The sequence below is a fragment of the Alosa alosa genome, chromosome 3 (genome assembly GCF_017589495.1).
Source record: "Alosa alosa isolate M-15738 ecotype Scorff River chromosome 3, AALO_Geno_1.1, whole genome shotgun sequence".
Classification (NCBI taxonomy): domain Eukaryota; kingdom Metazoa; phylum Chordata; class Actinopteri; order Clupeiformes; family Clupeidae; genus Alosa; species Alosa alosa.
The window spans coordinates 29483849-29508618 of record NC_063191.1 but is presented as its reverse complement, the minus strand read 5'-3'; the positions used below and the strand labels follow the sequence as shown (position 1 = coordinate 29508618).

The 24770-nt window shown below is 40.0% G+C and overlaps 1 protein-coding gene across 6 annotated transcripts in view; it reads right to left on the bottom strand.

Annotated features, from left to right (window-relative positions):
- Positions 1-24770, bottom strand: part of enox1 (ecto-NOX disulfide-thiol exchanger 1) — a 65501-nt gene that overhangs the window by 26752 nt on the left and 13979 nt on the right. For 2 of the 6 annotated variants that reach the window (XM_048238751.1, XM_048238745.1), the window contains exons 2-7: positions 17720-17849; positions 15751-15888; positions 7264-7431; positions 5718-5924; positions 5350-5583; positions 662-874 (exon numbers count right to left, since the gene is read on the bottom strand). In XM_048238751.1, coding sequence (XP_048094708.1) covers positions 662-874; positions 5350-5583; positions 5718-5924; positions 7264-7431; positions 15751-15888; positions 17720-17729 — 970 coding nt within the window. In that variant the 5' untranslated portion in view covers positions 17730-17849. Of the gene's footprint in view, positions 1-661; positions 875-5349; positions 5584-5717; positions 5925-7263; positions 7432-15750; positions 15889-17719; positions 17850-18142; positions 18285-19196; positions 19280-24770 lie in introns of all 6 variants that reach the window. The other 4 variants (XM_048238747.1, XM_048238749.1, XM_048238746.1 and 1 more) reach the window with 4 other exon arrangements.

Below are 24770 nucleotides of genomic sequence, written 5' to 3'. Positions count from 1 at the left end.
TTGCAGAAGTATGATCATCATATGGTGGCCTACCTGCAAACTGACTTGAGCGGTTCCACTCCTGTGGTCATACTGATTCCAGTTTTACTGTACTTACCCTGAAGCTTTTGTCTGAAGCACTGTACTTACCCTGAAGCTTTGTCTGACCGCTTGGAATGTCCTACAGAGCTAGTCTCATTGCATTCACGGCAACAAGTTTTATGTATTTTATGGAATGGCGTGTATGAGAATGCTCTAGATAACATGTAACAGATAACATTGTAGATATTGTGATTGAGATGTTAGAAATGTCTCTCACAGGATATGACTGACCAAACAGCAGGTCTGTTTTTAAATACAGATATTGAAGTCACTCTTCTCAGCCGTTGTCGTGGCAACAGAAGCACAAAATCTCATGGCAGCTACTGACGTTATAGCAGTGTGGTGGAGTCTATGCAGCTACTGAGGCTATAGCAGTGTAGTGGAGTCTAGGTAGCTACTGAGGTTAAAGCAGTGTGGTGGAGTCTAGGTAGCTACTGACGTTATAGCAGTGTGGTGGAGTCTATAGCTACTGAGGCTATAGCAGTGTGGTGGAGTCTAAGTAGCTACTGAGCTTATAGCAGTGTGGTGGAGTCTAGGTAGCTACTGAGCTTATAGCAGTGTGGTGGAGTCTAGGTCTTACATTGTGTGAGGATGGCCAGCAGGGCGTTCTTGAAAAGCTCCTTGGCCTGTTCCAGTTCTTCCTCATGTTGGGCCTTTTCATTCATTAGGCGCCGCACATGGCTGTTAGCAGACTGGATCATTGAGTAAAATTGGTTGGCAGTACGGCGGTTCACCTCACCCCGGTCAATCCATGTAAAAAGCACAGCTGTAGCATCACTGAACTTGTTGTCATCTTGAAAAATAAAAAAACTTAAATGATATCATATAATATTTTGCAATATGATCCATTTTATACAAAACAGCTATCACAAAACTGAAGCATGAAATATTACCATATTTATATTTAAGTGCACATTATACATAAGAAGTTATTGTTTCACTGTTTTTCACAGTGAAGTGAGTGGCCATACGGTATGCCCATACATTTTAGGCTGTTGTCACGTATATCAGCTAACTTTCTGGGCTTGAAACTCAATGCACGTATAGTCACTATTATGATTAAATTGATTTGACGCGCATTCCGAATTAAATCAAAAGCTTTTTGCTGTCTGGCTATAATATGTGTCTACACTAGGGGTGGCACGGTTCGGTTCGGTTTGTATCACGGCTTTAGGGTCACGGTTTTTGGTTCTGCACGGTTCTTGTTCTTATTTTTTATTTTACTCTTTAACACTTCAGAAATACCATACTTCAGCAGAATTAGTTATATCATGTAATCATGCACAAACTGAAAGAATTTGACTTGACTTTAAGCACATCATTGAGACCATCTCTGAGGAAAGCTAGGTGAGATTTTGATACAGCAAGAGTGAAGACATTGATAATTTCAACATACTTTTCATTTATTTGGCAAAAAAAGTAGAATGTGTTATTGCTATCTACAGCCTTTTCAGCAAACTAAGACTGACTGAAATATTACAGAATATTTTATTTTTACACATGGCGTAGCCTACCCGAGCTATGCAAGAGATCTTCTAAGCCACCACATAACCTTGACAAGCCCTGTAAATGCACACTCTCTCTCCTGTCGCTCCTCGAGTTTCTCTCAGCAGGGCTATTTGCTCACTGAAACTGAACTTTAGATCGTCCATGTGAAAAGGTCTCAACACACATTTTAATGATATTTTATTTTCGAGGGCTTTTGACATCTGAGGTTATTACGTTACAGTAAAATAAATTATTATTAGCCTACTACATGTCTCCCCTGCACGGATAAGGAGTAGGAGCTTTTGACTCCCTTTAATCAGTTTGGAGCAGCATGTAATAGGCAGACTTTTTACATACATTCACACACATTTTAATGATATTTTATTTTTGAGTGCTTTTTTAGATTATTACCTTACAGTAAAATAAATGATTATTAGCCTACTACACCCTGCACAGAGGAGTGGAGGGGCGCTCATATATCCTCCTACTCCCCTTAATTATTGCAAATATAGACTTGGTTGCGATTTCCAAACAGTTTTTGTGAGGGCTGCTTTGTTAATGTTTGGGAAACTGAGTAAGGGGCTGCAAACGCATAGCCTAAGCTGCTGAAGTGCTGTGAGGGCGCGGCAAATGAACTTCAGAAACAATATAGTTAAGCTCACAATATTCAGACCTGCCCATCCTCCCGAAGCTCCCGATTAGCCAGGCCTGTACTAGCATAATGAATGTTGCACAATGCTTGCACACAATCGCCAGCCTCGAAATCCAGACCCAAATCCAAAAGATTAAGGGTCTGGTATTGAGTAATGAAAATGGCCCAACTCAAGGTGCGGCACCAAGCATGCATTTGAAAATCTCACTGCACACAATTGGATAACACTACGACCAATGTTTACTGACTGATTCTGGATTTTGACGTTGCAGCGTTGTCGTCATCTGTTTAGCTCGCCTCTGGCCCGCCTATATCAGATACACCGGTGTGATTGGAGCAGCTCGGCTACAAGGGCATAGTTAATGAGCATCATTACTGAATGCAAGTCAAGTCAAGTTTATTTATATAGCGCATTTCATACACAGAGGTCATTCAATGTGCTTTACATAAACAAAACCAAATAATAATAACAAATAAAAGCATAGAAGGGCAATATAGTCAAAGAATAGTTCAAAAGGTAAAGATCATAATAAAAAGAAAACATAAAACACAAGGTAAAATCATTTAAAAAAGAGAATGATTAAAAAGACAAAATAAAAGACACAAGGTAGAATAATTTTCAAGACAGATTCAGAAATTATAATTCAGTGCAGTTAGCAGAAAGCATCTGAGAACAGTTTGGTCTTAAGTCTAGATTTAAAACTGGCTACAGTTGAGGCCTTTTTAATGTCATCCGAAAGTTGGTTCGAGAGCTGAGCCGCATAGCAGCTAAAAGCTGCTTCATGTTTAGTTCTAACAGCAGGTTTCACTAACAGGTTTTTCTCCTAAGACCTGAGAGGTCTGGAGGGTGTGTACTGCTGAAGCATGTCTGAGAGGTATTTAGGTCCTGCTCCATTAAGTGATTTATAAACAAGTGATAAACAACTTACTGATAGCCAGTGCAGGGACTTAAGAATTGGAGTAATGTGGTCAGTTCTTTTAGTTTTTGTGAGAACCCTAGCTGCTGCATTTTGTATCACCTGAAGCTGTTTGATAGTCTTTTTAGGAAGGCCTGTGAAAAGTCCATTGCAGTAATCAACCCTGCTGGAGATAAATGCATGAATGAGTTTTTTTAAATCATCTTTTGACATCAGCCCTCTAAGTTTGGCAATATTTTTGAGGTGGTAAAAAGCTGATTTAGTTATCGCTTTCATGTGGCTGTTGAAATTTAGATCACTGTCAATTAATACACCAAGATTTTTAACAGTATCCTTTGCTTTCAACACTTTTGTGTCAAGGACAGTGGCAATCCTAAGTCTTTCCTTCTTTTTTACCAAATATAATTACTTCAGTTTTTTCTTTGTTCAGCTGAAGAAAATGTTGAGACATCCAGGTGTTGATTTGTTCTATACACTGAAACAGTGATTTAAGGGGACCATAGTCGTTTGGTGACAGAGCTAAGTATATTTGTGTGTCATCTGCATAGCTATGATATGAAATCAAATTATTTTGGATGATTTGTCCAAGTGGGAACATATAGAGGTTGAATAATAATGGCCCCAAGATCGACACCTGAGGAACACCACAAGTCAAGGACATTGGTGTTGAGGTACAGTTTCCAATGGCAACAAAGAAACTCCTTTCTTGTAGATATGATTTCAGCCAGTTGATAACTATGCCTGTAAATCCAACCCAATGTTCTAGTCTGTGTAATAAAATATTGTGATCAACAGTGTCAAATGCTGCACTAAGGTCCAATAGCACTAGGACTGATGTTTTACCTGAATCTGTATTGAGGCGTATGTCATTGAAAACCTTGATGAGAGCTGTTTCAGTTCTGTGATTTGCCCGAAAACCTGACTGAAAATAATCAAAATACCCATTTGATGTTAGGAAGGTGGTTAGTTGATTAAAGACTACTTTTCAATAATTTTGCCAATAAAAGGTAGATTGGATATGGGCCTGTAATTGTTTAGCATGGAGGCGTCCAGGTTATTCTTCTTGAGAGAAGTGGCTTTACAACAGCTGTTTTCAGTGACTTAGGAAAAATGCCAGACAGCACTGATGAATTTACCATGCGAAGGACATCTGCTGCTATAAGGTGAAAAACAGTTTTAAAGAAATTGGTTGGCAGAATATCTAAGCCACATGTGGAAGAGTTGAGCTTCTGTACCGTTTTTTCAAGTGTGTCATTCCTCCTCCTGCCCATCCCTGATGCACCCCATAATTGCAGTATCGTTTGAAAACTTCTGCATGTGGCATGACTCTGTGTTGTAGCAGAAGTCAGACGTGTACAGGGTGAACAGGACTGGAGAGAGCACTGTTCCCTGTGGAGCTCCGGTGCTGCTGATCACAGTGTCCCAGTGTCTTTCCACTGTCATCATAGGTAAAATTAAATCCAAAATGTTCCCACACACCAGACTAATGTGACGTTGGTGCATCCTCCAACTCCGGACTGCCTTCGTTATCTCTTACGCATGCCATGAACCGTCAAAACCGTACGATGCACACATTCCCCGAACCAAGACAAGCAAACCGAACGGTTCAGATTTTTTTCATGAACCATGCCACCCCTACACATACTGTATGCTTGTACATGTGCCACCCCTAATCTACACATACTGTATGCTCGTACATGTGCCGCCCCTAATCTACACATACTGTATGCTCGTACATGTGCCACCCCTAATCTACACATACTGTATGCTTATACATGTGCCGCCAGCTCTGCCCCCATTGGTGGGCTTTTTGCTATCTGGGTGTTCTACAAACCAGGTTATTAAGTAGTTCTCTGTCCAAAACTCTGACATGATGCACTGACTGACAATGAGTCAGAAGCTGTGAACTACAAAGATTCTAAAACCTTACAACTATGATTTGTCACAACAACAAATCTTTTGCAATCACATCAGACAGCTTACAGAGAGTTGCAATGATTACTTCACTCCACTAAAAATCATCTCAGTGATTTTGTCGTCTCCAGAATCATTTAATTGGTGTGAATTGGCATGTATACCCTTTGTTTGACTACACTGCCAAGACATGTTTTCAAGTAATGTATCCATTGAATTATCATTTTTTATGAGTGTTATTATTGGTCTTATTCCTATAAATAAAACAGAGATTTATAGTCCTGTATGGTGATTTACCTTTTAATCCTTCTGACAATATGGTTGCCTCATGCTCGGAATAGTGCATGATGGGAGGGGGAGAGGGAGGTCTCAGGCGATCCTCCTGGATTTTGCGCCGATGTCTCTCTTCACGTGCAAGCAACCTCTGCTTACATTCCCACTCATATAGGTCATCACGTGCTTGGGCAAAGTCGACATGTATGCGGCCAGAGTCCTTCTTGTCTGTGCTTGAACCAATACGTATTCTATATCCTAAAAGACAAAACAACAACCAATCCTACTGTTTTAAATAACTACAATTAAATGGCAGCAATGGATACCAATGTTATGATGCTAAAGCTTCATGCTATGTGATGTTTCAAGAGTTCATCAAAAATGTAGCATACCAGACAGATAAATTGCTTTGTCCACCATGAACTCCTCACTGAAGCGGATGTGACAGAAGTTTTTTTTGCTCTTTCGGATAGCCACAATTTCCCCACACTGGTCAAAAACCTCCCGAATGACTTCTTCACTGGCATTCTCTGGTAGCCCACCGACAAACACAGTTTTACAGCCAGGAGGTCTTTCTCGTGTGGATGGTGGAGGCAAATCTGGAAATATACACAACACGGGAGATTTGAACCTTTGGTCATTTGGTCTAGAATAGCTTTACTGGTATGATTAAAATAATGGCCAATCTAATGCAGTCCTTTCTGACATGATGACTCATCTGCATCTCATTTTCTGCATAAGACAGACACACTGTCTAGTGGTCACAGAGGATGACCATGAGCTGACTGAATGAGACAGAGTGGAAGCATTAATGATTTTAAAGAGAAAGGGGTATTTAAATAGTGCAAACCTGGAATTTCAATGTTGGCACCCACAGCTGGACAGCAAAATGCACGTCTAGCACTGACACTCTTGTCATATTTATTCATTTATGTAGCCCTGCTTTTTAAAAGCAATTTTTGGTCAATGACTGCCAACAAAGTAGCCTACTGCCAGCTGACGAAGCTCTCATTTTAAAACATTACTGAGAGACAGGCACTGTACAATCAAGAAATCCTGCCACTGAATCCAAAAGTATGTTTGACATTATGTACAAAGCTTATAGGCTACAGTGGACTAGCATGTTGCAGGGGCTGCTAAAAACACCGACAAACAACACACTGAAAGCTCGGCCAACCACAGCCCTTGCTGTCGAACGCACCGTCCGGTTTGACCACGGAACGCCACAGCGGACTTATGCTGCCCTCAAGCGGCTGCAGTTGTACTTACATTTCACGTAGCTGCGTGAATCACGTTTTTTTGTGAGTGAAGTGTCATTTTTAACTAGTACCCACTGTATAACCAGATAAAAAAGCTCCCTTACACTGGTACCAACAAATACTGTACCAACAAACACCAACTAAATTCTTTTGACATTCCTCTTTGTTGCTGTGGCCGTTTATGATCTAATCAGCAACATAACTTGACACACATAAACCCACACTCACACACTCACACACACACACACACTTCAAGCAGTTCAGTCTTAGTATATTGTTGTCTTGTTGTCTGTCTTGAATTGTTAAACACTGATTGAGTAACCAAGGGGAGAACTTGTAAGCGTGACTTGCAGTTTACAAGGAGCTGCTAGAGTAGGGCATGGAGAAAATATGGGAAATTAGCTTTATTTTCTTTGCAACGGTCATACATTGTACCACTACGGTAGACTAAATCTAGTTAGTCACAAGCTTGCTTGCACATTTATAAAAAGCTTTGGTATACTATACTATTATTTGTTGGAGTTACACTTACTCTCTTTATTGACTTTACTGATACACATATAGAGTTAGGCTGGCCTGAGGCAAGGTACACCTGCCATTTTGTGGAAAGTGTACATTATATGTTGTGTTTATTATGAGTTGTGTTTACATACAAATTTGTAATCACAGTGTGTCTTACTGGGGTTCTGTGGGAAGAGAGTACAGCTCTTGCAGTGAATGATCTCTTTGATGACTGGAAGTTCGAGTGGGGCAGGTGGAGGAGGAACCAGGCTTATCCCTGCCATCATAGGGTTTAAAGGGGTGATGATGCCGATGTTGGGATCGAAACCCTGGATACAGATAGAGTCTGGGAATCACAAAGACAGATTAAAGCTTTTGATTTGAATTCATTAACCCTAAAGAGCAACATGACAGAGCTGCAGAGAACAGAGACATGAGGGTGGGGGGGGGGAGAATAAAAAGGCAGCAAAAGAGATATGGTGGAATGGCCATTGCAACTTCACAACAGTAAAAAGAAAGAAAAAAAAACAGAGATAAGAACAAACTTGTATCACAATTTTATTGCACTAATCCTGGCAGGATTTTAAACAGAGCAAAAGCCCTATACAGCTCTGGAAAAAATGAAGAGACCACTGCACATTTTTCTGATGTCATCCTAGGTTGCTGAGTGACATTCGAATGAGTTGACAGTCATATTCAAAATGAAGAGACCACTGCAAATCTGAATATAATCGTCAACTCATTTGAATGCCACTCAACAAGTGTACGATGACATCAGAAAAATGTGCAGCGGTTTCTTCATTTTTCCCAGAGCTGTATATGAAAAACAAACCAATTTTGTAAAACTAATCAGCTATTACAATAGATAGAGGGTCCAGTTTTGCCTCTGCCTATCTAAAAACAATGGCAATACATTTCTATGTTAAAAAAAAAAAACATAGACAGTATCCACAGTTGGATTAAATCTTTGTCCTAAAATATGGAAGAACATCGGCTTACTGCCATTATTAGTATTGACTTAAAATATCTTTTAGATTATAATTATAGATTATTTGCCACAATCAAAACACTGCTTACACCCATGGGCTAAAGTACCTAGTCATCCCTGGTCTAAAAAGCATTTTTAGCTAAAAACATTATTTACACTATTTGCTCTGCTACTTCCTTTTCCAGTCACATTATCAGTGTGGAAATAAAATAAAGTTACAATAAGTTGAGAAAAACTGTTACATGTGAGTGCATCCTTTTGACTAGATTCTACTGTCTTTGATGTGATGTAAGGCTTTATTTGAACAAGCTCACACAAATCTATGAGTCCATGTCTCATGGGATTTTGAGCTTACATAAATTCTGAACAAAAAACCTGCCTATGTGCTTATTTGTTAAACTCACAATACCATTTTGACAATAGAAGCTCCAGTGGCTTGGAAATCCTCTATGTTTAGAATGTAATGTGTTTGCTGTGGAGCTTTACAAATCCTTGAGGATAATACAGTGTTAAACCTGAGTCACAAACAAAATGCAAATTAATTCTTTGACATTTACCATCTTGTAACTATTTAGTTAAAACATGCATCTACAAATAGAAATTGTGCTCGATTGCTCCCAAATAGATTCTATAGGTGATTTTAAGCTATTTTTAGGGGGGCTCATTACATCTCAGCACCCCTGAAAAATTGTGCTCAAGCTCTCTGACTTGCAATGAGTTCAGTTTCACATTTAGAGGTTGTGTCAGCGATGGCGGGGTAACGTCACTTCTGTTGACGTTCAAACAAAACATTATCATGCGTTCTTTAGATTGTGTAATAAGTAAGGGACAATGGCCACCGAGGTGTCCCGTTATGTGAAATTAATGGACGAGGCGGAGGCAAATAACTCCCCGACGCGCAGCGAAGCGTTTAAAAAGAAGCCGTTCAGTTTGTTGTACAACTATCTTTAACCCTAACAGTGTGTGAGCGACCGCGGCAGCCAGCCCACCAATTGGGATGTGAGCTTGGGGTTGTAGGTGGAAAAGGAGGTGCAGGAGAGGTTTTCAGCGTGCAATACTATTTATTAAATAAAAACTTGCAGGAATAGCAATAGGCTATTATTTAACAACAACAAAAAACACTTTCAAACAAACAAACCAAAAATAAGTTCAGCATTCCAGTTCAGTATTCCAGTTAAGTATTCCAGCCATCAACAATCGCAGAGCATAAAGCTAAATCTCTACCTCACAACAGGAGAGCTGCTCTCTCTTTGCTCTCCAGGGGAACTGAGCTACCCCTCTTAAATAAGCCTACCAATTGGCCTAAATTAGCCTAAATGAGGATATTGGCTCAAACCACCCAAATAGGTAACCACTTTCACTGAACATTCACTATTAACAAAATAACTAACTATTACAAATACATACAAAATGACAATGGTGCATATTACTACAAAAATACATGTTAATTACCATAACCAATATTCCCCACATACATAATAATAACAAGAAGACAAACAGACAAGGCAAACACCCCTGTATCATAATGCCCCACTCCCTCCCCCTGTGGGATGTTGGTAAAAGCACTGTCCCAATGAGGAGCGCGCTTCCGCAATGGGACAGTAGCTGGGAAGCCGAAGCACCAGGAAGTGTTGTGAGTATGGTGAATGTTAACCGGTTTACAGGCGTTGTACAGCGAATGCAAATGGTAAATGGAATGACAGTGGGTACCACACTATGTGTTTAAGTTACCGGGGACAAAGAAAGACATTATTATGACCGCCGCGCAGTGAAGACACCCTCTGAATGCACACCCTCTGAATGCACACCAAGTTTCATGGAATTACCACACCAACAAGGATTCCCGGGACACTGAAAGACCGGGGTACACGAAACTTGGTGGGCATGTAACCCCACATGGATAGCATGGAACCATCGTTATTCGTTTTGATCTGTAGCCCCCCCCCGCTGTACTGGACCCCCCGAAAGGAGGGTAGGGCAAACACAGTTTTCTGTGAATATCTTGAGAACCGTAGGGGCCTAGGGATGACCAATTTTTTCCGTATGTTTGCCTCCAGGGTCATGTTAACCCATTCCATGTGCACACATGTGCATAAACAGATACACACGCACACACACATACATTCACAGTAATCATAATGTATGACACATACTCACACAGTAGACATATGTACGCATGCATGCACATGCACAAACACACATATGCTAGCAAACACACAAGCACGCACACACACACACACACACACACACACACCCACACACATAAACATAAACGCGGTACACGCACACATGCACACAATTCAAGAATTTCTCAGAATTATGAACAGGCAAGATGGGGGTGGGGTTGTATAAAATTAATTTTACATGTGAAATCTATGAACTAATCATGTTTTGGTACTTGTTGTCTAGCAGATACCAGTGAGAATTGAGTGTGGATAATGCAATTTAGTGAGACAGTTAGAATCATATAGGCCTTTCAGCGTGATTTATTTTTGTGGAAAAAATGTGCTGGACTGGGCGGCGGTCATATTTTGTAGCGCTCTACGGTACATCTAGTTATAATAAACGCCGCTTTTGGCAAAACTAAAGAAAAATCGCAGCAGGCCAAACACTTGGTCTGGCGCATGAATGAACGCCAAACTGGCGGCAAAACTCCCGACACTAACGATTAGACAAAACTGTAGGCCTGCACCAAACACACTTTACACAACATGAAACAATAGGCTACTTCAAACAAACACAACTACGCCAGGGAGATGTGGCGGGTGACTGTGTGCGTATGGGTGCATGTACTGTATGTGTGTGTGCAACCGAGTGGAGTCTCTCTCCCTCTCTCGCATTTTAAGTGGCGCACCGAAACGTCTTTAAAGTCCAATATAGAGAGAAGGGGGAAAGTTCAACTTCTCACACAGTGGACAGTTAACTTGTTTACAGTTGATACCATTGTTGTGAAGCCTGCTTTTCAGGCTCAACCGTCATTCTATTACGGTTGTTATAGTTACCATTCAATAAGCATTGATATGGACAGGGCCGGAGTGGGGCCACTTTTCAGCCTGGGAGTTTCACGCCCAAAACCGGCCCACTTTTTTAGTGGTAGTGGAAATTAGATAAATAAAGCAACATTTCAGCTACTATCCTGTAGTTTTTATTATAGGCTACCAATATTCCACAAGGATAGGTTGATAAGTTAACAAAAACAGGAAGGAAAAAATAAAGCATTTGAAATGTAGCCTATTCCACAATTCCACTAAGAGGCATATTGAACTTGTTTTCACGTTTTTCTGCATGGGTCAGCTATCATGTTGTTTGGTGATTTGCTCCTTTACACCCACTTCTGAGCAAACAAGCCATATAGGTTGATCACGTAGCTACTGCTGTCATATACTGTTCTTTCTTACATAAAATAACTTTAATCAGAAAGGGTTAAAGCGGAGCGAGAGACGCAAACGTTCGACAATTTCCGCGTTCGATTATTGCAGGGGAATCCCCTTTATGCAGACCAGAGTAAAAGCTGCACTAATGTCAATGGAGACTTGTGGAATTTTACCAATAAATTGGTCATTATGTCTTTCTGGATTTGTTGAGGGTTTTTTGGAAAATTTTGTCATAATCTGTAAGTGTTTGGGATCATTTCAAGCCTAAAAGTGTAATTTTTTAGCGTTCAGATTTGTAATAAAATAACTTAATATCAGACCATGCTGCTGCCAGTTACTGTCCGGTTGTTAGCATGCTAGCTAGCCTCTTAGCTAAGGTAACATTTTAAACGGAGAAGTGTAATTTCTTTGAAATGACAACTAGCTGAATAACATTACTGACATTAGTTAAAGTAGATAGTTTATACTCAAGCGAATTTGGAACTGTATATTAAGTTTAAGCGAAGTCCTTCAACTACTAGTCACTTGTTAGCGCATATCTGTATTGCCATAGCTACTCCCATCCACTTGTATGGCGTTTTAAGCTAGCGTTAACTAGCTAGCTAGCTCGGTACACATGACTAATTAAATTATTTATATCATGTCCTAAAGAGTGATTCATTGGTATCATACATGATTATAGACAATGATACTGTGAACACAATTATGTTTATCTGTTCTTATTGCTTATTAAGAGAGAAAGTTTATTTAGTGACATAAGGTGACACTCCCACTTATGCAGACCGGAACTGTCCCGTTTTGCTCTTGCTAGCAAAGATTGTTAAAGCGGAGCAAGATACTTCGTCTTAGTTCATGTCTATGGGCGCGAAATAGAGCATCACAGTCCCGGCCCTCCTCCGAGAGAGCTTAGTTTCCGGAAGTAAATTTCCTATTCATTTCTCCCATTGACGTTTTGAAAAAATCCGTATCTAAAGAGTTTTAGAGCATGTCTTAAGCTAATCAGCTACGGCGTAACTCATAAGCATACAACATATCATTTCGAGTGAAAAAACGAAAGGAAAGTCCAAAAAAAATCAAAGGTACAAGACTGTGTACATATTTTCATTTCCGAGCAAAGGAACTACTTCCTTCGCTTGGAAAACTGAAACTGAAAAATATATAAGCAGCACGAACCGCAACCGGCGACAGCACGCGAACCCTTTCCTCCTGATTTTTATGTAGTTAATAGCAGTTATTTCAGGAGTAATCGTGTAAATAATAGTGTTTTGGTATTAAATGTTATATTTACCATCGTGTATTTTATATCGTGTGTGTGAAAGCGGTTAACGTTAAAATTAGCAACATTGTGCAGTGCTTCGTATCTGACTGCCATCCTGATGCATGGTCTGGACCACCATATTCAGTTTATTAACTTGCTGTGAATTATTACACAGAATGTTCATTAAATGTACGAAGAAGTATTTCTAGGTTAATGATTGATGATATGGCTCGTACAGTATGAAGGCTACAGTAGCCTAGCTAATGTTAACTAGCATTACCAACCTCCCTGCAAAACTCACCACACAACTTCGTAGGTTTGATAGGTCTTGTCCCTCATGCTGGCCCATACAAAACCCACAAGCTGACCCTCGACACACAACAGTCAATAATGTGACCCGATTTAAACTGGTTTTCACCCCTTTGGACACTCTTGATTTCGTCCTTGAAACTGAAATATTCACGGGGGCATGGACAGTTTGCTAACCATTTTACTGCAGTGTCTACCCGGTGGTACAGTAGCATCCAGCTTTCCTATCAGCTAGCTAGCTAGTTCAAAGGTTTAAGTTCTTAATGGGGATATACAGGGCTTTTTATGCCTCGACTAAGTTGATGTTTCATATAAACAACAATTCATGTTCATAGAAACAACAAGGTCACTAAAACATAATATATTTCATACCTGTATTGCAGCATGTAGGCTAATGTTAGCAGCATTATAATGACATTCTAATGTCTGAAAGGCTAATGATTAGCCTATCGGCTACCTGAAAAGTTAAGTGTTCAAACTAGCATTTGCAGTGTTCTATTTGATGGTGTATTGGCCCTGACTAAGTTCGTGTGATATATAAACCACAATCCTTGTTGATACAAGTACCAATGTTCGTCTAGAAAGTTTTTATTCACATTAAGATTTTAGCCATAGGCAGTAAAAGACTATTCTATATTCTATTCTATATAGACATTCTCTGGATAAAGTTTCAAACTATGACCTTAACGGCCTTTCCACCAATCAGAGGCATCACTGTGGGATTGTTCAGGATTGTGGGTAATGAAGTACTTATCCAAGACATCGCGAATAAAATACATTTATCTCAAAACGAGGTTAGTGCCCGTGAACTTTTTTACGCCTATATGAGCATACACAATCGCTTAGTACAGCTGTAGCTGGTTTTGAGTCTACCATGTGCAGTTAAGTTTTTATGGCTTATACCCGAATTGTCAATGGAGAAATTGCATTGAATTCTTACTTCCGGAAACTCCTGTGGGCGGGACTGTGATGCTCTATGACGATCGAATCCTGTCTGCATAAAGAGGAGTGTAGATGACGTATTGATGAGCGTACTTGCAACCGGCCAACAGCAGCGGCATAAATAACCGGCACACACCTGATATAAAGTCGATTTTCTCCAGACTGGAATGCTCAAAAATGCTAAAAATGTACCTGAAATGTTCAGAAGGGTTTGAGGATCATGAAAATGTGCCCGAAATTCACATTCCTAACTCTATAGAACCAAGACCTTAACATATGTGGATATGACTATTTGCATACTATGAAGTCTATGAATCGCCATATTTGATGATACAAAAAGTCTAATATTTTAATTAATTTAATAGCCTATGTTGCTTGTGAATAGGTTGACAACGCTACAACGTCCAGTATTATCCCAATAATTACATGGCTATAATCATGGCTCTCTCTTTACCAGTTGCCACTTATGTCTGTCCTCTTCAAAAAAAATCTGGAAGCTTGGCACATTTGGCAGCATTTTCCTCCAATACTTTTCGTCTTTTTTACCTGGCCCTTTCAGTCCCTCATTGCCTCTTTCTACCATCCATCCCCCGACGCTTATTACTACAGTAGGGCCGGCCCGGCTGGTATCTGAGAAAACTTTTTAGAAAAGACGGACTATATGGACCCAACCAATTAACTCTTGGGAGGGGAGAACAACCCATGCAGAGGCTGCGGCGTTAGGCATAGAATGCGAACGTGTGTAGCCAACGTTAAGAGAAGATAGGTTAACGTGCCAAATGTCAATATTTTTCCTTCGACCGGCCCAAAAGTGAAGCGGTCCACCGGGAATTCTCCCGATTCTCCCGATTACCCACTCCGGGCCTGGATATGGAACGGTGGTTAAACTTTTTTTTAAAAAAGATTATTTTTTATACCTGTTTTTAGTCAACTTTACCCAAGGTGCCAATAATTCTGGAGGGTACTGTAAATGTTGTGTATTCTTTTGTCATTTCCATGTTGAAAAATTACTAGGGGATTTAGCCTCTGTGTTAGCCTGACGAGCCAGACCCACATTAAAATGTAGGGTCTGGACACTCACCGTTCGCAGTGCTCAGTCCGAGGGGGGGGATAATCAGTTGTCTTTCAAATTCGCCTGCACGCAATAGGACAGCGGCAGCGCTATGAGTCCCATGCTTTCCCACCAGCGGAGCTAGTTGGCTAGTTCAAACGCTTGCCAACTTAATAAAAAGCTTAACTCGTGTCACACTGTTCGCCAACAGCAACATCCATCTTATGTGTTTTTTCAAGTAGCAGGGAATTCAAGCCAAACCGTTGCAACTCTGCCATCAATCATTATGTTAAGCCCACCTAACGACTCTATACACGATTTCATTGGCCTGATTGAGTTTCGATTTCTGGAGCTCACAAGCCAACGGAGAGTTGCTAGACTAGCCCTGGCTGCCGCTAGGGGCGCGTCTAGATTTCTAGGCTACCTCTGTGTCACTTTATTTCCATAATGAAAAAGAAAGTCTTGAACTACTTCTGAAAGTTCACAGTTACCCTGATAAACTTAGAGAAGTTGAATATAAATAGGAAAATGCATCTGTTGCAATTTGTATAAAATTTTGTAGGGGTGGCAATAATTGTGGGCAATGTGTTTTTGCTAAAAATATTTATTTTTATCATTATATATCGTTATCAACAGAAGTGACGTTACCCAGCATCACTTAGAGCACCTTTAATATGGTTTTGTTTCTTTTAACTTTCATAAAACACTGTCCTGTGGCTTCAGCTACTTGACGTGAGGCTTACCTGATACTAGTTGCTGTCCAGTTAAGCTCATGGGTACAATGCCCAGGTTGCTCATGGCAGTGGCCCAGGCTCCTGGGTCTGCAACAGCCACACTGAGGTGCCTCTGCTCTGCCCCTACATTTCCAACCCCATCTGCAGCTGTAGGAGGGTGGAGATGACAATAACATCACGCAAAAGCATCAGAAGCCATCTTGGAGGACAGAGACTATCAAATGAAGTGATAGAGTCAGATGATAATCAAAACTGAGAGGAATGTCAGGTACAGAGTCAAACCCATCTTGTAGAGTGACAATGTTGCAGGCAGCAGCAACAGCAGTAACAACTAGGGCTGTCAAAATAACTGATTAATTTCGATTAATTAATTTGAGAATTTTTTTTTTTTTTAAAAATAACGCAGATTAATCGATTCCGTATGACCTTTGACCCCGAGCCCTTCTAGTCAGTAACCATTAGACTATAAAATGAAGGAGAGAGAAGAAAATGTGCTGCCTAGATCATTGATTGGAACATTCATCACACGCACATCAATGCAAAGAAATAGTGTTGACATAGAGGGGAGTGTTAATTTGTTTTCATTGTGTCCCCTAGGTTATATCTGCCTTGTATGTGGAAAAAAAACTTTTTCCCGAAGCACTTTTGAATTTATTTCCTCAGCATATTAGGTCATATCATAGATTACTATGGCCATTATTTGAACAGTGAAAATAATAATAAAAGAGTTTTTGAACTTTAATGTCACTAATGCTGATTATTCAATGATTCATTTGAGTTGAAATATTTAAAATACTTTCACAAATATTTCAGCAAATATTATATATGCGATTAATTTAGATTAATTAATCACAGAGTATGTAATTAATTTGATTACATTTTTTAATTGATTGACAGCCCTAGTAACAACACACAACAGCAATAACATTACAACATTACATTTATAGCATGTTACCTATGCACCCAAAGCGCTTTACAGTAAGGAGTTTTAATCTAAAACTAGTGATATAAAGGAAAAACCCAGATGAAAGCTTACTAAGTGGGAGCGAGGTAGTTGGCCGTGTAGTGCTGTAAGAGCTTCTCTTACATGTATATTTATATTATGGCGTTTCTGACATGGACCCAGATTCACATAGTGCACAGCTGGACTACTAGTTGGGCTGACAGGTGTGTGTATCTTCTTGTCTTCCATACACCATAGAGATCATTTAGAATATATAAATATGGTTATCTTATTATGATCAACTTTAGTCTGATGTCACATTGTCTGTGTCCTAAACAATTTGACTTTATTTTGTCACATGTGCACGTGTGTATAATCTATCAGTATCATTTCTAAAATAATCATTGTTAGAATTGTACACACGTGCACATGTGACAAAATAAAGTCAAATTGTTTAGGACACGGACAATGTGACATCAGACTAAAGTTGATCATAATAAGATAACCATCTATCAGTATCATTTCTAAAATAATCATTGTTAGTGTTTAGGATGCACTGAATCTGCCAAATACCAAATCTATTATTTAAGGTTTTGCCGAGCCTGACACCAAAAACTGAATCCCAGTCATTTCTGTGATACATTTCTGCAAACTGCAAACATCACCAAAAAAGAGTAGGCTACATTAATACATAATTTATTTGTGACTAGAGATGTAAGTATGAAAACTTGATAATTACGCTTATCGGTGTTATTGCATTATTGTTAATATATACAGATAAGGTTTTTAAGCCTATTAAGACTCATTGGCTGTACTCCATCCATGTGTAGTGGCAACAAGACTAAAGGTCAACAACAGAATCCCATAATCACATGCAAAGTCATTACATCGGGATGCATAGCATTCGGTTCGGTTGTTAAAACAACGTTAGCCAGAAACCGAACCCCATCAAAAAGCTGACGATTGGGCCAAATCCGATGCTTCTGTATTAGTGTTAGAGTTGCACAGCAAGAAAAGCAGAGTGTTTGTACTTACTGCTGGTCATGGCAGGTCTGCTGTAGCTCTCTGTCTGTGTCCCACTGCTGTAATCAGATCTCAGGCTCCCCGGTGACTTCTAGGGGCAGGCAAACATCACCACTCTCCTCAGCCCTGTGACATATGGACCCTTTCAAGAGAGTTCCATTATCAGCATCATAGTTGGCCCCACAAGACTTCCTTTTTAACATTCCATAATGTTATCTTAATGCAGAGGAAGTAGATTGGGGTCCAAATAGAACGTTCAAGCATTGTTTTTGTTTTTATTGATGAAAGGGTCTATAAACCCAAAGACAACAGAATGTGCTCAGAACACACTCTTGATGGTGTTAAATCGCCGGATGACCAGACGCAAAACCTGGCGGCAGGAGGGAGAGACAACAAAGAACACACTGGTTGCAAAGCAAAACCTATTTTACACACCTGCCAGCAGTGAAATAGAATGGAGTGTCAAGATGGCATTGGCCTTGTTCGGTGACCAGTGAATTAAGATTGCTCTAGACCCTCAGGGACATACAGGTCTGAGAAGTCCATCTGGCACCTCCTGTTGTAAACAGCACGTCCTCTGTGGTAAACAAGTTACAGCCAATTACAGCTGACTCAACAGTTCTAATACAAAGCACACAGACAAATGTCATCTTGCCATATTGTGTGAAGGAATATTAAAGGTGCGATTTGTAGGATTGTTACCGAACGTTCTGTAGGCCGAAATCAAAACACTGGTGAACGTTCTCAAGACTACCAGACGCGAGCCTCTTCTGGGTTGCCAGATGTACAGTAATGAAGACTTAGCTAACGTTAGTTGACCTGCAGCTGCTTTAACGTTTCTCCAACCATGACCCAGCTACACATTACGGAAACAGTGAAAACAAAACATACCTCTCTAACCAACGTAACATATTTAGCTGAAGTTAGCGATGCAGAGGTTTAGCCTAGGCTACCTGTTGTGGAGAAATATGGCCAGCTCTGCGCTTCAGATTTGATATTCCTCGTTTGACGAAGACGTCACCATCTCAGGAAGCTCCTCCGATGTCCACTTAATTTGTTTCTTGTTTTAATTTTGGAAATGTTCCTGCCTCTCATAGGCGTTCATGACTAGGCCTACAACTGACATCTGTTGACAGTTGGCCTTTGCTAATTTGGCAACCCAAATAGGAGGATGCGCTAGCCCATTATTAATACGCTATTCTAGAATTAATCGTTCAAAACATAAACGACAATTCCAAGAGATTCCGCCCCCCGTAACTCATTTTTTTTTTCATGGGTTTTACGGGTTAGAGTAATGTTGTCAAATAAGCCATTACTTCAATTCATCGTGTTTCCTTACTCTCTGACAACATATGGTGATCATTTTTGGAATGGTTACAGTTTATTTTCCATTATTTCCTACATACTGGACCTTTAATGTATCTATCCATCTATCTATCCACAAAGGTGGGGAGCGTAAGTATGTCAGTCATGCTTTCTGTTCACTTACCCTAATGCAATGCAATCATTAAACCTCCCTCCATTGCATTTGCTCCTCACTCTGTGTCATCAGTATGCTTGGCATGCCTCAGCCTGGCAGTGTGGACCATGCAGGAGTAATGATCATTACTCAAATATGACATGAGGAAATAAACTTACTCAGAGAACAGCATTTCCTTTTAATTGAGACAGAATTATATCAATGTCTATTCATCAAGGCCATAATCATATTATCTATTCTGCTAATGCCATTGTGAATAAAGATGCATTTGCTGACTAGACTTGTATTCACACTCGTAAGAATTCAAGCAACCCAAATAGCCATGCTCACAAAGAAACTTTAATCTACTTTATCATACAAAAAGTGAATAGTTTATTGATTGCCCTCAGATAGGAAACTAGATCTGTTTGTACACCTTAGCATGCCTGTATTATCCTGTAATGTACAAATGGGCCAATTTTACACATCAGTTGAAAGAGAATACATACACAGTGAGTGAGGTGACTGACTTCTTTATCCATACAACAGATAATGATGCAACTCAATGAGAAATTCAGTAGACAGAAGAGATATTTTTGACAGAAGAGACATGTTTTTCTCCTGTGTGTGTGTGTGTGTGTGGGGGGGGCGGGGGTCTAGGACTGTCTCCTTTCTATAGACACAAAACTATCTCTGAGCAACTCAAAGTATTGGACTTTGGATTGTAGGTGTGGCAACATAGTCTTATTTAAATATGTTTGTTTATGTCTTGGTGTCACAGGTATGCTGACGACTAGGCCGCTCCACCCGGCATCTTTTGTCTTGTGTGTCAATGTCTTGTGTGTGGAGTGCTTTGGGTTGCACTCTGTGCATACAAAAATGTGCTACATAAATAAAAGTGACTTGACTTGACTTATTTGACAGGGAAAATGTCAATGTGCATATCACAAACTACCACTGAATTTACAGTTAGTCACCAGACAGTGTGTGTGCATGAACATTTCACTAGTTCGCCAGTCGGCATGATTGCTATACTGAGTGTATAAGCTAAGCGCGTGTTTGGCATGGTAGCTGGCCGTGGTCCTGGAATGCCTGAAGCGGAGATCGCAATAGAGCGATGGCCGCTTGCACCCCCCAGTGTAAGGAGGATGTGTAACTGGGCTATCAGTGAAATGGAGGAGTAGGGGGAAGAGGAGGGATAATGTTGCGAGCGCCGCAGCATGTGACGGATAAGGAGGCCGGCTTAAATATCCTGGCAACGGAAGACAGGTGAGTTAATTGCTGTCAATCATCCCTAAGGGCTCCTCCTGAACTTTGTTTAGAAAACATCATGAAGTGGCAGAAGGAAAAGGCTATAACTCAAGATCTTACAAAACCCCAGACACATTGCCTACACTATGTACTGTATAACTGGCACAGTATTGAATAGAATCAGGGATCATCTTTTTGATCTTGCTTGTTAGTTATTTTCTTGTAATGACTGTGGTTTCAGAAGCTCCCGGCTGACTACTGCTAATACAGGACCTATAGGCAGAACTGCAACAACATCAAAGTAAGAAGAGGTCATGACCACAATATCAGTCACTGCTTGTAGCAAATTGTTCCAGTAATGCCTTTAGAAAGGCACCATTAAACACCAGACTCTTCACTAAGAGGGAGTGAGGCCATATACAGTAGTGGAGACTGAAAAATGCTATGCACTTTCAATTCTCCACTCCTATAAGTCACATTAATGCTGGCTGTCACTTTAGGTAAAGAGAAGAGAAAAAATATATATACTGGGCAAAAAGGGGTTATGCTGATTTTTAAAAAAAATTGTATTTGCAAGCAAGTGCATTTAGTAGTTGTAGTATTTAGAGGTCTGATTCCAATCCCCAGAAAGCACATATGGGGGCAGATGTATTAACATTTTTGCACCCACTTGAGGCGTGTTTTCTTCACAACGTGCGCGTAAAAACATGGCGTGGTAGCTTATGTACAAACAGGCGGCACTTAGGTAAAACCACAGACTGCCTGTCGCAGGAGCAGAGAATGGCAATTTGTGCTTTTCCGTGTCATACATACATTCAAAGGGGGATCATAGGGAAAGTGGGGGTTTCATGTAAAAAGATAGGAGGAGAAGCCTAAAATGCGTCTCATTATGTATTCCCCTGTATGTATGAAAACTGCCTGTGAAACAGCACATTTGTTTTGAGGTGTAACATTTCCACCTTTTAAAAGCAGGTGTAATCAAATTGCAGTTAAATGCATCAGTAAGAGAAGCGTTCAAAGACAAAAGAACCGGTATTCAGAGCACCAGTTTTGCCTCTTTGTACTATGTCAGAAGCAACCTTAAAGGAACCGTATGTAAGAAATTTCATTTCATTTCAAATACTTATATCACTGACAACAGCAGTCCGGCCAGGATATTGTCATTTAAAAAGTGAAGTTGCAGGCTTCGACTGATGTTGATGTTGTCATGTTGTGTTTTGGCCTGATGCGCCACCCTCCACCTTTCTACTAATCACAAAGTCAGTAGTGTTTCGGCATCCGGGTTGCCAGCTCTGCCAGTCAGGGGGGAGGGGAAGGGGATACACCGCTCTACAATAATTTGAAAGTGATTGCAGTACCAATTTTGGCCACAATCTTACATACAGTTCCTTTAACTTTACAGTAACTTACGCCTGACTGAGAGTACAGTTCCATGTCAAATCAGCCTAGAAAATCTCCACGTTTCCTTTCCGTTAGTCTTATTCCCTTTCTTACTTGAGAAGAGACATGTTTTAAATAGGAAAATTACCAGAAATCTTAGTCACTTTTAAGCTTGATGCTAGCAGGTGAGATGCTAATGGTCTAATCCGATTCAATGATCTATCCTAGGCTGGAGCTAAAAGTGGTATCGCCCGACTTAGAGAACGGCTGGATGAACTGGAGAAAGGTAAAAATCAATTGTTTAACTCGAGGGGAGGTGGAAAATGAGTGTAATTCCCCAAATGGTGGAATATCCCTTTAACATTTCTTTACTTTCACAATATACCCGTGTCAGGCTTTGCATTATAGTCAAGCGTAGTTCAGTCTTCTTTTCATAGAAAGCCTGGATGCCAGTCACACTTAAGTGCTCAGTACTGAATCTCAAATGCAGTGCTTTAGAGGAAAAGACCAGAGTTTTGCAGAAGAGGGAAATATGTGTATGTAGAAAAAGAAATGGCTGGAAGGTAAAAAAGACAAGAGCTGTGAAGACTGTTCAGTGTTCACTAGCTTTAACACAAGCCAACAGAGTGGAAACAACACTTTTTGCATCCATGAGCATGCCAGAATCTTCATCATCAGAGGCCAGTGTGCTGGCATCCTTTGGAATACTGCATTAACAAAGAACACAGTACAAATGTAGGTATAAGTATGCATTTCTGTGCAGCTGTGAGTGGAGCTGAGGATATGTGAAAGATCCCAGAATCAAATGGTGTTTCTCTAAGATGAATTGAAGTACTGGCATGCCATCAGATTGCTCATGTATTGACAGAATTTACATTGGTGATGGATACAGACCGTTCTTTGGTTTCGGTGAACTATAGTACTGCAATACATATTGAGGCCTGAGGGTTAATAACAACAATGTTATTGTTACAACTGTTACGTTTTTGGTAGGCTATCTGTGAAATATTTTTTTTGTATATGGTTATGGTTATGGAATTAAGCAGACACTTTGGTCAAAGCGACTAACAATACAGTAGTTAAATATTAACAGTAAATTGTTTTTAAAAGTTGGTAAGATTACATTATGGAAATTAGCAAAAATAATAATGTCAATGCAAAATCAACAATCAATAACGAATATTAACAATACAATAAATTTAAAGTTTACAACCTTTCCCGAAGAAATTACAGGATCTTATATTTTGAAATAAATAATATCAACATATTGCATTTACATGTTTGTTCAATATCTCTCACTGAGTTTATTAAACAGAGAAGTTAATTTCTAGGTTTCATAAGAATGTAATTTTGTGTCAAAAGTGTGGACATTGTGCAGACCAGACTAAAGAGAAGCTTGTAATTACAATCAGCCGAACTGCACGGTGTGGCCATGTAGGGCAATACACAGCAATGGAGACATGCTAATGAGTATGACATTTAAGATCCACCATCAGATTAAAACTGTCCGTGGGTATAATGAAGACAAATACAAGCAACTATGTGTGGAGACACACAGCACAAAGTCCCCAGTAAGAGATAGCTGCTTCCTCTGCTTCCCACTATGTGTGGAGACACACAGCACAAAGTCCCCAGTAAGAGATAACTGCTTCCTCTGCTTCCCACTATGTGTGGAGACACACAGCACAAAGTCCCCAGTAAGAGATAGCTGCTTCCTCTGCTTCCCAACACTTCTTACAAGGACCAATATCCCTTACTTCTCTGCATAACCAACCATTTCCCCTACATCCTCTCCTCATTTCTCTAAGCCTTTCTCATTTCTACTCTATTTCTATTTTTTGTCTTAGCCTACCATGGGAGATTATGTCCGCCTCTCTGTGCCACCCCAAGCCCATCCATCTGCTAGGCCTTTCCTTTCACACCTGCTATGCTGTGCTGCATGAGGAGAGAGCACAGTTGGCATGAAGATGGGTGGGCAGGGTCACACATTGCTATGTTGTAGTTAAAGCATCCATCCAAAAGCTCACGTGTTTACCTCTCCCTGTGGTGGCGAATAAAGAAATTAGTTGATGATTTTTTTTGTACAAGCTTACCCAACAAAGATCAGTGATTTTGTTATTGGGTAAGCTTGTACAAAATATAGGCATGTAAGTTAAAAAATAACAATTTTGTGAAGGGGTAATGGTACAGTAAAAAAAAACCCAGATGATTGTGTTTAGAGGTTTGAAATGTGAATTTGCAGTTTGGACAATAGGGTGCAGTAAAAGAACTGAAACAAGACTACTACAGCCTGAGCAATTTACACCAATGCATCTCCCCATCAGCTTGCCTCTACACGACCAATCTCATTATATCACCTAAAATTATACAACAACTAATTTAGTTTTACTTTAAGCCAGCCTACAATTCTGCTCAATTATGTACACATTCTATACATTTGAATGAAAGGAGGACATCTTCTGCAGTTTTCAACATAGCCTCTATTTTCTTAGCCTGGGTGAACCCTGACGAAGCTGTAAGTAAATTTGCGGTGCTTTGTTTTACCTGATAAACCCATTTATGTTTCCCTAAATAATTGTAAAGGGACTGCTAAAAACAATTATACAGAAACAGGAATTGAAGTACAGTTACTATCCATGTTGCCAGACACTCAACATTTTGAGCCTGTCAGGTGTCAAAACCACGCAGTTCACTTTGATGTGCACACTTACCCCACAGGATTCTATTGTATAGCTACTTTGATGTTGACGGTTATAGAGTTCTAATACAACTCTAGATCAGAAAACTTTGTTTTTGTCCCTAATAAAATTATAAATAATAAAAATAAAAACAATAGTGCCCCCTGGTTTAGAAATCCAAAACCTTTCCTTTAAGAGAAAGCAATAAGGGTAGCATACAAGACTTCTGCAGGATGTACTTACTGTTCATGGATGAATGTGTGTGTGTGGGTGTGCATATGTATATGTGCAAATC